This window comes from Tribolium castaneum, chromosome 10 (assembly GCF_031307605.1).
Source record: "Tribolium castaneum strain GA2 chromosome 10, icTriCast1.1, whole genome shotgun sequence".
Taxonomy (NCBI): Eukaryota; Metazoa; Arthropoda; class Insecta; order Coleoptera; family Tenebrionidae; genus Tribolium; species Tribolium castaneum.
The window spans coordinates 9132593-9145160 of record NC_087403.1 but is presented as its reverse complement, the minus strand read 5'-3'; the positions used below and the strand labels follow the sequence as shown (position 1 = coordinate 9145160).

Below are 12568 nucleotides of genomic sequence, written 5' to 3'. Positions count from 1 at the left end.
GTGGTAATTAAGGATATATTATTTATTAATTCCTACAGCAGCAATAATAAAAAAACATATGCAATATATATTACAAAAACAAACAAAACAAAATATCTTTTGTAGAAGACTTAAAATTTTCTATTGCACAAAAAAGCTATAAAGAAATTAAACCTAAATATTGTTTTAAATTAAATTTGTTGGTGTAAAATTAGTTCGATAATCTGTAAGAAATTAACTATCTACTAGAGTGCTTTTTACAAAAATGTGCACTACTTCATTTTCGAGTTCAATAGCTTCTACAAGTGACAGAGATACTACTGTTTCTAATTTTGTTATGCTATTTACTACAATTCCAAAGTGAGAAAATTGAAAATTTAAAAACTGATTATAGGTATCACACAAAATTACAAACTTCTATGGTCAGCATTACAACTCACCCGCCAGTATTAGCAAAAATCCGAATATTTTAGAAAACAAGAAAAAAGTCAAAAAACGATTTACCAAATGATGGTGGCAAGTTACCAAGATTCTTCATCCGCACATACGGGGTGTTAGGGAATGGCTTAGCAATAATTCGTATGTGAATTTGTCATGATCAGACGAGTTAAAAACCCTTGTATCATTTTTCCAAAAAGTGCTTACTTCCTTCAGAAATTTTTATTAACCCACCTGTTGAGAGCCACTCTGTGGCATACGGTAGTTTATTAGTAGCTAATTTTTTTATTAAACAAAATGGAGAAGGTGGTGCATGGGCGTTTTGAGGATTTTACAAAATCGTGTTAACATGTTCTGGCAAAAAAAATTGTTTTTTTTGTACAATTTAATAACAAAACACAAATTGAAATAGAAGCATAACGTAGTGGACCAAGAAGTTAATTTACCTCTGCGGTTTTGTCAATAATATTAAAATTTACGCAAATTTTTTATAATTCTATTTCGGCGCTTGTCAAAATTTGGGACTTTAATTTCAAAACGATTTTTTGGAAAAACTATACATTTTTTATTTACATAAATTTTGTTTAATCAATTTGTCTTGCCATTCTCTACCTACCTTTAAATTTTTGCTAAATCATTCCCTAACACGGTGTATGCTATTCAAAAGTAGTAAAATGAATTTAAGAAGTCAGACAAGGCCCTGAAGACGATCCATGCCGCTTACTTGCACCACAGATGAAAGTATGTAAAAAGTTAAAAATATTTTGTACCTATTGGAAGATGGCGTATAAGAATAAAAATTTTACCACAAATGAATAATCTGTGAGTTAATACTGGATTTGATATTTTTGAAGACCCCCTTAATCTTACAAAGGTCAGTGGAAGTTGGATCCGCGAATGCTCACCGCGCCCAAAAAAGGGGATGCGTATTTCGAAGGCTGTTGTGCGAAATTGTAATTTGGAAAAATTAACTACCCATCTTATAGTCCGTATCTGACCAGTGACTACAGATTATGCACTAATTTAAGATAAAGATCATCGTGGAAATCGATTCTGCGACACTAAACAACTAATAGGGCAATTAAGGCATATTTGTAACGCAAAGAAAAAAAAATTTTGAGGAAATTGAAATGTTAATGTTAAGGAATTTCGTCCAAAATATGTCGGAAAAATCAAAAACTCATTAGGTTTTTTAGAAACGCAATTATTTCACAAATCTTTTCAAAAATTTTGCGAAATAATTGTTTTGCCTCTTGGGTTGTCTTTTGGAAACGAAGGTGGTTAGTGAAATTTTGCCAAAAATTAAGAAATTGAAAAATCTCAAAATTATTTAAAAAACGAAGCGATTTTTGCACTTTTCGAAATTTTTGTAACCTGTGCACAAAAGTCAATAAATTAGATAGAAAATAATATGATTTTACAATTTTTGTCATACTAGTATGTTTTTTATCCCAAAGCGCAGTTGTTCAACAAAATTTGAAATTAGTATTTTGCGAAATTTCAATAAAAGTAGATCAAAAATCGCCACGTTAGATTGAAAATGTTTTATTTTTTATTTCCCGGAAACTAAAAAATTTCTACTAAACATTTTTTTAACCATTTGATATTATTTAGCAAATGGTCACCCTGTATACTCGCTATTTCAAATTGATCCATTGGGTCTTATTTTATTAATTTTGTTTTGTTACCTATAAATATTTTATTGTAGTGCATTGTTTTATTCTGTCATAAATGATTCTCTTCTGTTAGACATTTCAAAATATTACTGTATTAATCAAAAAGTCACAAAAAAATCAAAAAATTGATTGCTACCTCAGAAATTAAATGAAAAATGAAATGAAATGAAAAACTAATATGGAGAAAACATCGTGTTAAGATTAAAAATCTTATTTTTATAATTTTCTATATTTACATAAAATACTGTTCTGAAAAAAAAAAGATTTATGGAATGTATTTTACAAAATAGTTCAAATTGTCGAAATCTCGTGTTATCAAAAATAACTGAATAACTGGTAGATTTAATAAACAGTACATATTTTTGGACAAAAGTGTTATTTGATGCATAGTATTCTCTTCCAAGCGAAATAGTGAAGATTGACTAAAGTGATATTTCATGACAACAAAGCAGTTGGAAATAAAAAATGATTAGTCTGCAGTAAAATGCAAATTAGGGTTTCTTCGGGCTTGCTTCGGCTTAGGTTCCATATCTGCTCATGGCAACATATGTTTTAAAAAGTGTGACAAAATGAACAATAAACATCTTTACTCGAAGAAACCCTAATTTGCATTTTGCTGCAGACTTATCTTTTTCTGCCCCCAACTGTTATCATGAAATATTAGTTTACTCAATCTTCAATATGCCGCTTAAAAGAGAATACGCCTTTACAGGGTTATTTTTAAAAAACGACAAGCGCTCGATTAAAAAAAATAATTCGTTAATTAAATGGCTTTTAATGTAATATAAGCTGATGGTGTTAATTATATTTTGGGATCTGGCTGCGCTCATCGTTTGGCACAGATTATGATCGTTAAATAAAATTGGTCTTTTCGAAACTCATTACGTAAACAAGAATGGTTTTTATCTCTAACTTGTTTTGGGTGTTATTTACTCTTAACAATACTTACAAATATTTTATTTCAAATAATTTTAGGATGTTATGTTTTGTACAGAAACAGTGCTAAAGAATAATCTAGAAATATTCTAAACGAAATCTAAACTAGAATTTTGAAAAAGAACAGGGTAGAATCTGAAAGTTTAAAAAAATATAAAAGAAGTGTTTTTATAATGATTAAATTAGTCGGAAGTAATCGAAAAAAAATCCAGGAAAGAATTTACAAAAAAAAACTAAAGATAAATTTCTAAAAGAATCTAAAAACGAGTCCCGATGTCAGATCTTAAAACGGATTTAGGAAACAATCAGAGGGGAACGGAAACAATAATACTAAACAAAAGTTAAAAAAAATAAACAAAATTATATTTTAGATTCACTGTTCATCGTCTGTTAATTTAATTTGAGTTTGATGTAATTAAATGTTGGAAAAGCAGACAAGCAGTTTAACAAAATGGTTCCTCTCCACGTTATTTATGTACGAATGGTTTAGTGAAATCTAAAAAAGGATTTTGAGATTGTAGAAAAATGATAGAAAAATTAACATAATTTTGAATATAAAATAATTCTAAAAAAGAATCTGGAGAAGAATTTTTAAATGAGTCTATAATCTAAAAAAAGTCAGCTTTTAGATTTATCCTCAAATCGCTTTAGAAAAAAATTTCAACAAAACAAAGAATTTAGAAAAAATGTAGAGTGGACTTTCAAAATAGAGAATATTTGGAGAATATAAAAGAATTTTGAACACAGAGCCTACACAATAATAAATAACAAAAATTTTAAACAAATCTCTAAGTACCTACTAGAATTTTGAAAAACAAAAGAGTGAAATCTACAAGATTTCGGAAAATATATAAAAGACGTGGTTCTAAAATAATTATTTAGTGCAGTCCAGAAAGTAATTCTTCTCTAGATTCTAAAGTCTAAAGATAAAACTATTAAAAACGTAAGCAATATCTAAAGGAGGATTTGGAGACTGTAGAAAATTTATAGAAAAAGTGTTCGTAAAATAATTTTGACTATAGACGTCTAGAAAATAAGAATTTACAAAAAAAAATCTATTTATAGATCAATAAAGTAATCTAATACGATTACAGATCCCTTAAATAATCAGAAAAAGTTGAAGAGAAATAATGCTGGAAAATATTGAAACGACGCTGAGAAAGAATTTGAAAAATGTAGAAGTGTTTATAAAATAATTTTAACTACACTCTACAAAATAATTCTAAAGAAAAATCTGGAGAAAAATTTATAAATGAATAAAAAAAAGAGAATTGCGCAAGGAAGAATCTAAAGAAAAAATTGTACAATAAGAGCTCGTAAAATGCCCCAATGTAAAAATCCATAAAATAGACTAAGGGTCGTCCGTAAAGCTAGTGAATTCAATTTAGATTATGATAGGGCAATTTTTATAGCTTTCAATAAACCACTTTGAATATATTTTTAAACTTGGCCGTTACATTTTATCAAGTTTAAAAATTGAATTAGTGAAAACCACTTGATTTAAACAGTAATTAAATTCAACTGTATTTCGTTTTAATTAAATGTAGATAACCTGATTAAAGTGGTAGCTGTTCTATAGCATTGCTTTGAGCAAATCGTAATTGGATTAAAATTTGCCAAACACGATCAATATTGACAATAAGAAAAACATTATTTTCTCACTCACATAATTTCCTATCGTCAGTGTGAACACTTTTATTCACTTCCTGTTTTTCGTCGTCATTTTTTTCACTCGCGACAGTTTCGGGGCACGATTTCGAGTCCTCGAGATCAATGGGTGATGATGAAGAACAGTAACTGTTTTTTGGTGAGGGAGTTTTAACACCAGAATTGTTTTCAAACCACTTAACGACGGCTGTTTGTTCGCTCTGTGTTTCAGTTTTGTCTTGATTGTAGAAAATCGGTGTATTGTTGAGTCTCAGATCGATGCCAAAAGACTGAGTATTTTTTTGCAAATCTGAGATGAGCCAATTTTTGGGTCGTTTTGCGTCATCTTGCGAAATTACCTCTTCTTCCATTTTAATAGTTGGTGAAGTTTTGATGTTTGAAGTTAGGTTGAGACACTGCTCACTCACCGTTGTGTTGTTATTTTCGAAAGACTTAGACACGAATTGTGTTAATTTCTCCATGATAATGGTCGATAATCTGTGTTATATTTTGGGTGATCATATGAAAACTGAAATCACCATTTCAAATCTGGGAGTTGGGTTACTATAGAAACCCGGAGTCGGAAATAAAGTTGCGGTTCGGGTTAGCTCCGCCTTGATTACACAAGTCAGGTTTCGGATTGGAGGGCGTTGCTGAGGGGAGGGGCTACGATTTTCTCCACGAGTTGGTCCCTTTATTTATGGCTATGAGATAAGTCAATAGCTTACTCTCTAAGTGGCTGACATTTTTTACCACTTGTTTTTCCTACAGCCATAATTATGCAGATTTATGATAATGATTTTCGGGCGCATAAAATTTAATACTAACTTCGAATTTATACAACTTTATAACGAATATGTATTACATATTTATGATAATGCCTCAACCTGATTCCAATCATCTTCACACATTCTAACAACTTTGTTGTTTGCAAAACAACTCCGCTGCGAACGCATTTATTTATAGTTTCGTTTTCTCTTTTTTTAAATTAAATAGAAATATTTCCAACATCAAGTTTATATATTTAGGGGAAAGTAGTTCAAACTGACCTTTAGGGATGGTAATAAACACTGACAGAAAGTAATTTCACAGTCAAAGCTGTAGCTAAAGCATTCACTGTGTTATTCTTTATCAACGAAAGAATAATTTTTGAACTTACAATGTAAGTCTGTTTCAATTGTCTGTAAGGCTTTTTGCGCCGTTGTTTCATGCCTATTTTTGCAATTTCAATGTTCGTTTGCTACAGTTACTAGAATTTACCGAAAAACACTGAAATTCAGAGAGTTTTCAGAGAAAACAACACATTTTTTATATAACGTACAATTTTCAACTTCACTTATTGAAAAAAATCTTTCGCTATAAAAGTATCAGGAAATATAACACAAAAAATGTCGAATTTTTGGTTTGGTTTTTGAGATTGTTAAAACTATATTTTTTGTTTCCTTTTGCATCAAAGTATTACCATAAACCTAAATTTATTGATTCATTCTACGTTTTTTAGAGCTCCACCTTGAGGATCTCAGTTATTATAAGAGATACGAGGTTGGTTAAATTAGGGCCAAATTGCGCATTTGTAAGCTGAACAATTACCTGAAAAAATTTGATGCATCATTTTTAGTTTTTGAATTATTGGAAAAAAACGAAAATTTGTTGAATTAATGAGGACATTCTAGGCACTTTTTTACAAGGAATCTAAATCTGTCATGAAAAAAGTGGCAGTAAATTTACACAATTTTACAACTTTTAGAAACTCTCAAGAATTGACGGACTAATACCTGTATTTAAACTTTCGCAGTAATTGATATGAAAATTTACATAATTTTCTTAATGTCACAAAACTAATGTAGAAACACTTAAAAATTCACAACGTAATTGTAGTAAAATCACACACTGATTATAAATAAATTTGTACTTTACAATGTAAATTTATTAGAAGATTTGGTAAAATCGCAAGCATTATGAAAATTTACATTATACTTCTGAATGAAAATCAATGAAAAGTTTTGCAAAGGTCACGTGGGTTTGTATTTTTTTGTTGATTATAAGTCAACTCGCAACGTGCTTCCAGATAATTTAGGTAATGTTAGAAAATTCAATACTTAAAGTTGATGTGTTTGTAACACAAGACTACAAATTTTGGTAAAGATAGAATGGGTAAGTTTTTGCAAAATAAGATAACCTGTCTATATTTTAGCAATATATTTAAGTGTTGCATTTGTCAGAAAAAATTCAATGTCAATACACAAATATAATACTTTTTACAAAAACATGGCGTCCATAAGAAAACTAAGGTTGAGTCGTGTTACTCCGATATCAAGAACGCCTTGGATAAGACGATGACAGATTTAGATTTGTTGTAAAAAAAGTGCCTGAACAATGTCCTACTTAAAGACGTCTAGTTCTTTTGGTTTTCGCTTAAAAAAATAAGATCAAATATTAAAAATTTTTGATTTTTCGATTTTTCTCAATAAATACAAACTAAAAATGACACAACAGATTTTCTCCAGATAATTGTCTAGCATAAAAATGCGCAATTTCGCCCCAATTTAAGCGACCTCGTATCTCCTATAATAACTGAAGATCCCGATAGTGGAGCTCAAAAAACGGACACCTGTATGATTAAAAAAATACAATACCTATGCATTGAAACAGAAAAGAAATATTTAGACTCTAAACCTGAAGTTAAATTTGTTAATTTGTTACATTTAAAAAGTTTGTTTTTTATGAAAATCTACATTTTGATAAGTAATTTATTACAAACTAAATGTAAAATTACATTTTTCATTTAAAAATAGATAAAAAAGTATCATTTTGAAGTTTATGTCAATGCGATTCAATAATTCGGGTCTTTTTATTGCCAACGAAAAAACAGGATTATTCCATTTGGAAAAACTGTGTTATAATCGTTTTTTATTATCATTTTTAATATTGAAATTTGACAATTGACAATCCTGAAGGTTTTAGATGACTCCTCAAACCTTTGGTTATCAAATTCAAAAAGAATTATTCACTTATTGTAAAGGGTTCAAGAGCTGTGATATTTTGAATGAACCCCTTCAAATGAAAATTTTCATAAAAAACTGCCACACTTCAAAAACTATAACAGATAAGTACTATCAACTAGAGTACACTTTAACACTTTAGTCAGTTTTAAAAGACGATTTCACGAATGAAATAAAAATAGATGGTTATATCCCACTTCAGTTTATAGTAGAATTTTGCAACAGCGCATTTGAATTTTTTGGAGTGAAATGAAGCACAGATTGGGGTTTCCGGTGGGTATTCTGAACTCAAAACGTGTCGTTGGATTAGGTTAACACATAATTCTTTTCTTTTACAGAAACTCTCAAATTGTGCTTTATCTTTCTTTCCGAAAAATTTAATTGATGATGCAATTCTACGATGAACTGAAATGGGATTTACTATTTAAAATTTCAAACTTGGCGCCAATTTCTCATTGTTCCAAAAGTTTAGCTGAACTCAGAATTGTCGATTTGATAAAGATAATTTTGTGTAAACTGTTTGTTTATTCCTAAAAACTGTTTAATCAAAATAAAATAACAAAATAATTTAACCTAAAAATTAAAATCCTAAAATGTTCAAAAACAACAAGTATGTAAGTAACAGCAACAGGTTTGCATAAGCGAGAGGAGGTATTCCAACAATCCAACGCCGTACCTTTTATAGCCAATCAGCAGACAGCACGCAAAAACCGAAATGGCACTTTTGATTTTTATACGTATTTATATATGCATGTTTGTGTGATCTGGAGAAAATTATAATTACTAATTAGTTAATTACAGTACAATGAAACTTTTAATATAGCCTGTCCCAGAACTTGCGCCTCACTGGAAAAGTGCATATATTTTAAGCAATTCTGGAGCAAAAGTTCCTTTACAAAAAATTTCTAACTATCTGCGTTTGGGAGATAAGTTGTTTACAATTAGCCAGTCATTAAAGACTTTGCTCCAGGCTACTACGAGAACAAAACACGTTGCTAGGAAAATAAAAATATGTGGAACGGACATTAAAACTGTGCACTTTAATTATTTTTCATTCCTTAGTAACGAATCTGCACTATGCACTGTGCACTACATCTGGGAAAGAGCTTCTGGGATTGGTCACTTTAAAACATCTGTATCTTCTAAACGAAGAACAAAAGACCTACTTTTTTGCATTTTGCCATCTGAATTGCAGCAATGATTAATTATATTTAGATAATCCTATCAATAGGAAATACGCGGGACGGCCAAACGCTGTCGATTCGTAGATGGCGACACTCATGTGGAGGACAAAAATATTTTTCCGCTAGTGCTGTCATTCATTGATGCATAGATCACGCAGTAAATCCCCTGTCGTACAGATGTCGCTGCAGTCAAACGTTGTTCTAATGCGTCATAATGTATTTTACATTATCCTCATATCAAAAACTAGCAGTTACCCGCGACTTCGTTCGCGTAAATTTTAGTTCAGACTGATTATAAATGTTTTTTTTCATCTAGTTGATGATGGAATTCCTTGTTCCAAAGCTTAGTGTAATTTCTGAATGTTGTAATTAATAATTAAACCTTTTTTTCTTTTTTGTATGAATGGGTAAAGTTGTTTTTCTTAAAGTACAGGAACACCAAACAACCTAGTCGTTTGGGCAAAGCGGCTCAGCGCATTAGAATTATAGAGTTCGCGAACATGTAAATATTTTTGAGCACAGAAAATACTTGGAATTACCATACAATTTTTCATTTCGACAAATCAATTTTGTTATTATTTTTAATCATTTCTTTGTTGTTGTTTTTAAATTTAAAGCTTTTTAGCGTTATTTGGATGGAATTGTCTCTTATACTTACCTAATAGAATTCACCAACCATGTTTACAGAGAAATATATCTGAACAGTGTACAAACTTTGATTTTAATTGGAGATGATGAATTTATGCTCTTTGTCTATGACTTTTATGATTTCGATAACTCAAACCAATTCGGAATCTTTTTTTTTTATGTAAATAAATAATTCACTTTTTCTCAAAAAGGCACATTCCCACCAAATTCAGAAATGCTTATTAACAAAAATTGAATATTTTGAATGTTTTGTAAGTGTTGAAATAGATTGTTACCAAAAAATTACGGAATCCACTTCTGTTTATGTGCCCCTTTAGGATGGGCGTTTTAAAAAAACTATTCTCATATTACAAACGACATCAGATTTTCAATCATGTTACTTTTATTCTTTTACAGAATATAAAAACATATCTGTAAGCTTGTTATTACTGCAAGACTAAATCCATGTGACTAATTAAATGGCAATTGTGGCAGGTTTTTTGATTAACACCTATGATTTTTTTTGTCAATTTGCAAATTTAATTAAGGTCGGCTTCAATAATTAAAACAAAAGTAATTATCGTCGTCGTATCTTTATCATCGACATTTTATTAAGGTGTTTAAGATTAAAAGTTCTAAAAACAGTGCTTAGCATCACATGTCAACCTGGCGAACACCCGGTAAAACTTAAAACTTTAGAAATTGCCATACATACTTTTATCTCCTGCTTAGCCCCATTGAGATCAAGTTTCCAAAAACTTTAGAAATATCAATTTATACAAATATACTATAAAAAAATTTATTTATCACTCTTTAGGATAGAATTTCCAAAAATCCTAAAACACGTGTTTCATTCTTTTGAACCGAAAGCCCCAATATACCAATACAAATTTTGACACTTCATTTAACCAAAAGGCCTGAAAACAAATGTTTCTTCATTTTTAATTAAAAGCCCAAATACCAGTTCATGAATATAACTTAAACAATGACGAAGCATAAGCATAAGATATTTTTTTGATAGGTAAGACATTAATTGATAAAATTTGTTTTAAAATATAGTAATAAAAAACGTTGTTGACATTTTTGTTGTCATTGTTATAAATACGTGACTTTAATATACAGGCTGTTTGTGGAGTTCGCTCACAAATTTTAACCACTAATAGACCTCGTTAAAAGAAACAACTTTTCTCTCTTCAATGTTTGCCGAAAACATGTCATTTCTAAGTTAAAATTAAAAATAAGTTGAGGCTGAAAACCCGTCTCCGCCTATGTCTAGATACGATATTTCCATTTGTTCAAACAAAAAAAAAACTATGGAACGTAAACAGGGTAAAGACAAAAAAACTATGGAATGTAAACAGCGTAAAGACAAAAAAAACTAATCATTGTCAATGTTAGTGAGTCAGTAGTACCATTATAAAAATTGCCCAAAATGTTGCCCTTCGGTCACAATGCACGCTTGAACCCTTCAGGGTAGGAAAGCTTGTGGTCTTGTACACATCCCCTCGTGATTTCTAAATAATACGGTTGATGCTTGCTAACACAAACGGTCAACTTTTTGGCGGTATTCCTTGGAAGACAATTTGAACACTAATTGTTTCACGTAAATCCGGATTTAAATCTGCACCCGCTGAAAATGGTAAGAGTGTAACGGAATTATTTCTACTACCCCGTGCACTAGGACCAGATCACTCAATTCGGCGTTTGAATATATATTAATTAGCCATAATGATTTAATTTCAAACTGACACGTGAATTCACTCGAAAGCGGAATTGCCGAACGTCTAAACAAACACCTGATATTTGTTTGGGGGCATAAAGTTACCCCTTTTTGGACATAAAAACGTTCACGGTCAACGTTCAATGCAATTTATTTTCATTGATATTTTATTTGCACCTAACAAAGAGAGACACACTGAACGGCTCGTGAAAATCGTGGGGGGAAGAATGGTAAAAATTTTTTTTAATACGGAATTTTTTTGTCTTCAAATTGACTTTCCATAACGCATTCTTTTAGTGGTTAAAATTTCTGAGCGCAATCCACAAACACTCTGTACCTAACTACGTGTTGAGTGAATTTTTACATACGAGTATACACTTCCAAGCGAAATAGTGAAGATTGACTTAAGTAATATTTCATGATAACAATAAAGTTGGGGACAAAAAATGATTAGTCTGCACTAAAATGCAAATTAGGGTTTTTTCGGGTAAAGATGTTTATTGCTCACTTCGTCACACTTTTCAAAACAGATGTTGCCATGAATAGATATGGGGCCTAAGCCAAAGCAAGCCCGAAGAAACCCTAATTTGCATTTTACTGCAGACTAATCATTTTCTGTCCCCAACTGGATTGTTATGGAATATTACTTTAGTCAATCTTCACTTTTTCACTTGAAAAAGAGTATGTCGTCGTTTGAAAATCGAACAAATTATTGACAAAAGTGAAAATATTCACTAACATTCGTGGTCTGTGAGAGACTTGATGACATTTCTGTCCAAAGATGTGTCAGAAATTCTGTTATTCGCTGTGGGGATCGTAATCCTATCCCCGTTCTTACCTGAGATTTTGCTAAATACTGACCGTGCACTACCTTCCTTCATTCATGGTTATTTACTCCTATAGATGGAAATACCATTGAAGCATGGAGGAATAAAAAGTCTGGAGGTAAGGATGATAGTTCAGCTGTTATTTCGCGCATTGTAACAGGTGCTTGCATATTCCATTGCCGTAGCATTAACATTTTTCTGGGGGGCAACATAAATAAAATTAAATTTGATTTTATTTATCTGGTTGGTTGAAGATTAGTTGAAACTAACACCAACAAAATTAAACTAAACACTAATACAAAAAAACAACTAAACAAAAACCAGTAAAAATTCCAAGAGAACGCTAGACGATGTGGTTCCAATTAAGGACGCCACTGGTCAAGCGAGGATATTCATAAAAAATCGGCAAAGTCCGTTGCGCATGGAACTGCTCATCACTCTAAAAGAGCCATAAAAGTATTTGTGTTAAAAATTTTACTCTGCATGGCGAACATAGCTAACCTTCCCTCCAGAGTCTTTATTCCTCCATGGT

The 12568-nt window shown here is 30.8% G+C and overlaps 1 protein-coding gene across 1 annotated transcript in view; it reads right to left on the bottom strand.

Moving 5' to 3' along the window:
• Window positions 1-5219, bottom strand: part of LOC655465 (short stature homeobox protein) — a 46134-nt gene extending 40915 nt beyond the window's left edge. The window contains exon 1 of the mRNA XM_008200788.3: window positions 4696-5219. Coding sequence (XP_008199010.1) covers window positions 4696-5158 — 463 coding nt within the window. The 5' untranslated portion in view covers window positions 5159-5219. The remainder of the gene's footprint in view (window positions 1-4695) is intronic.
• Between the last annotated feature and the right edge of the window lie 7349 nt (window positions 5220-12568).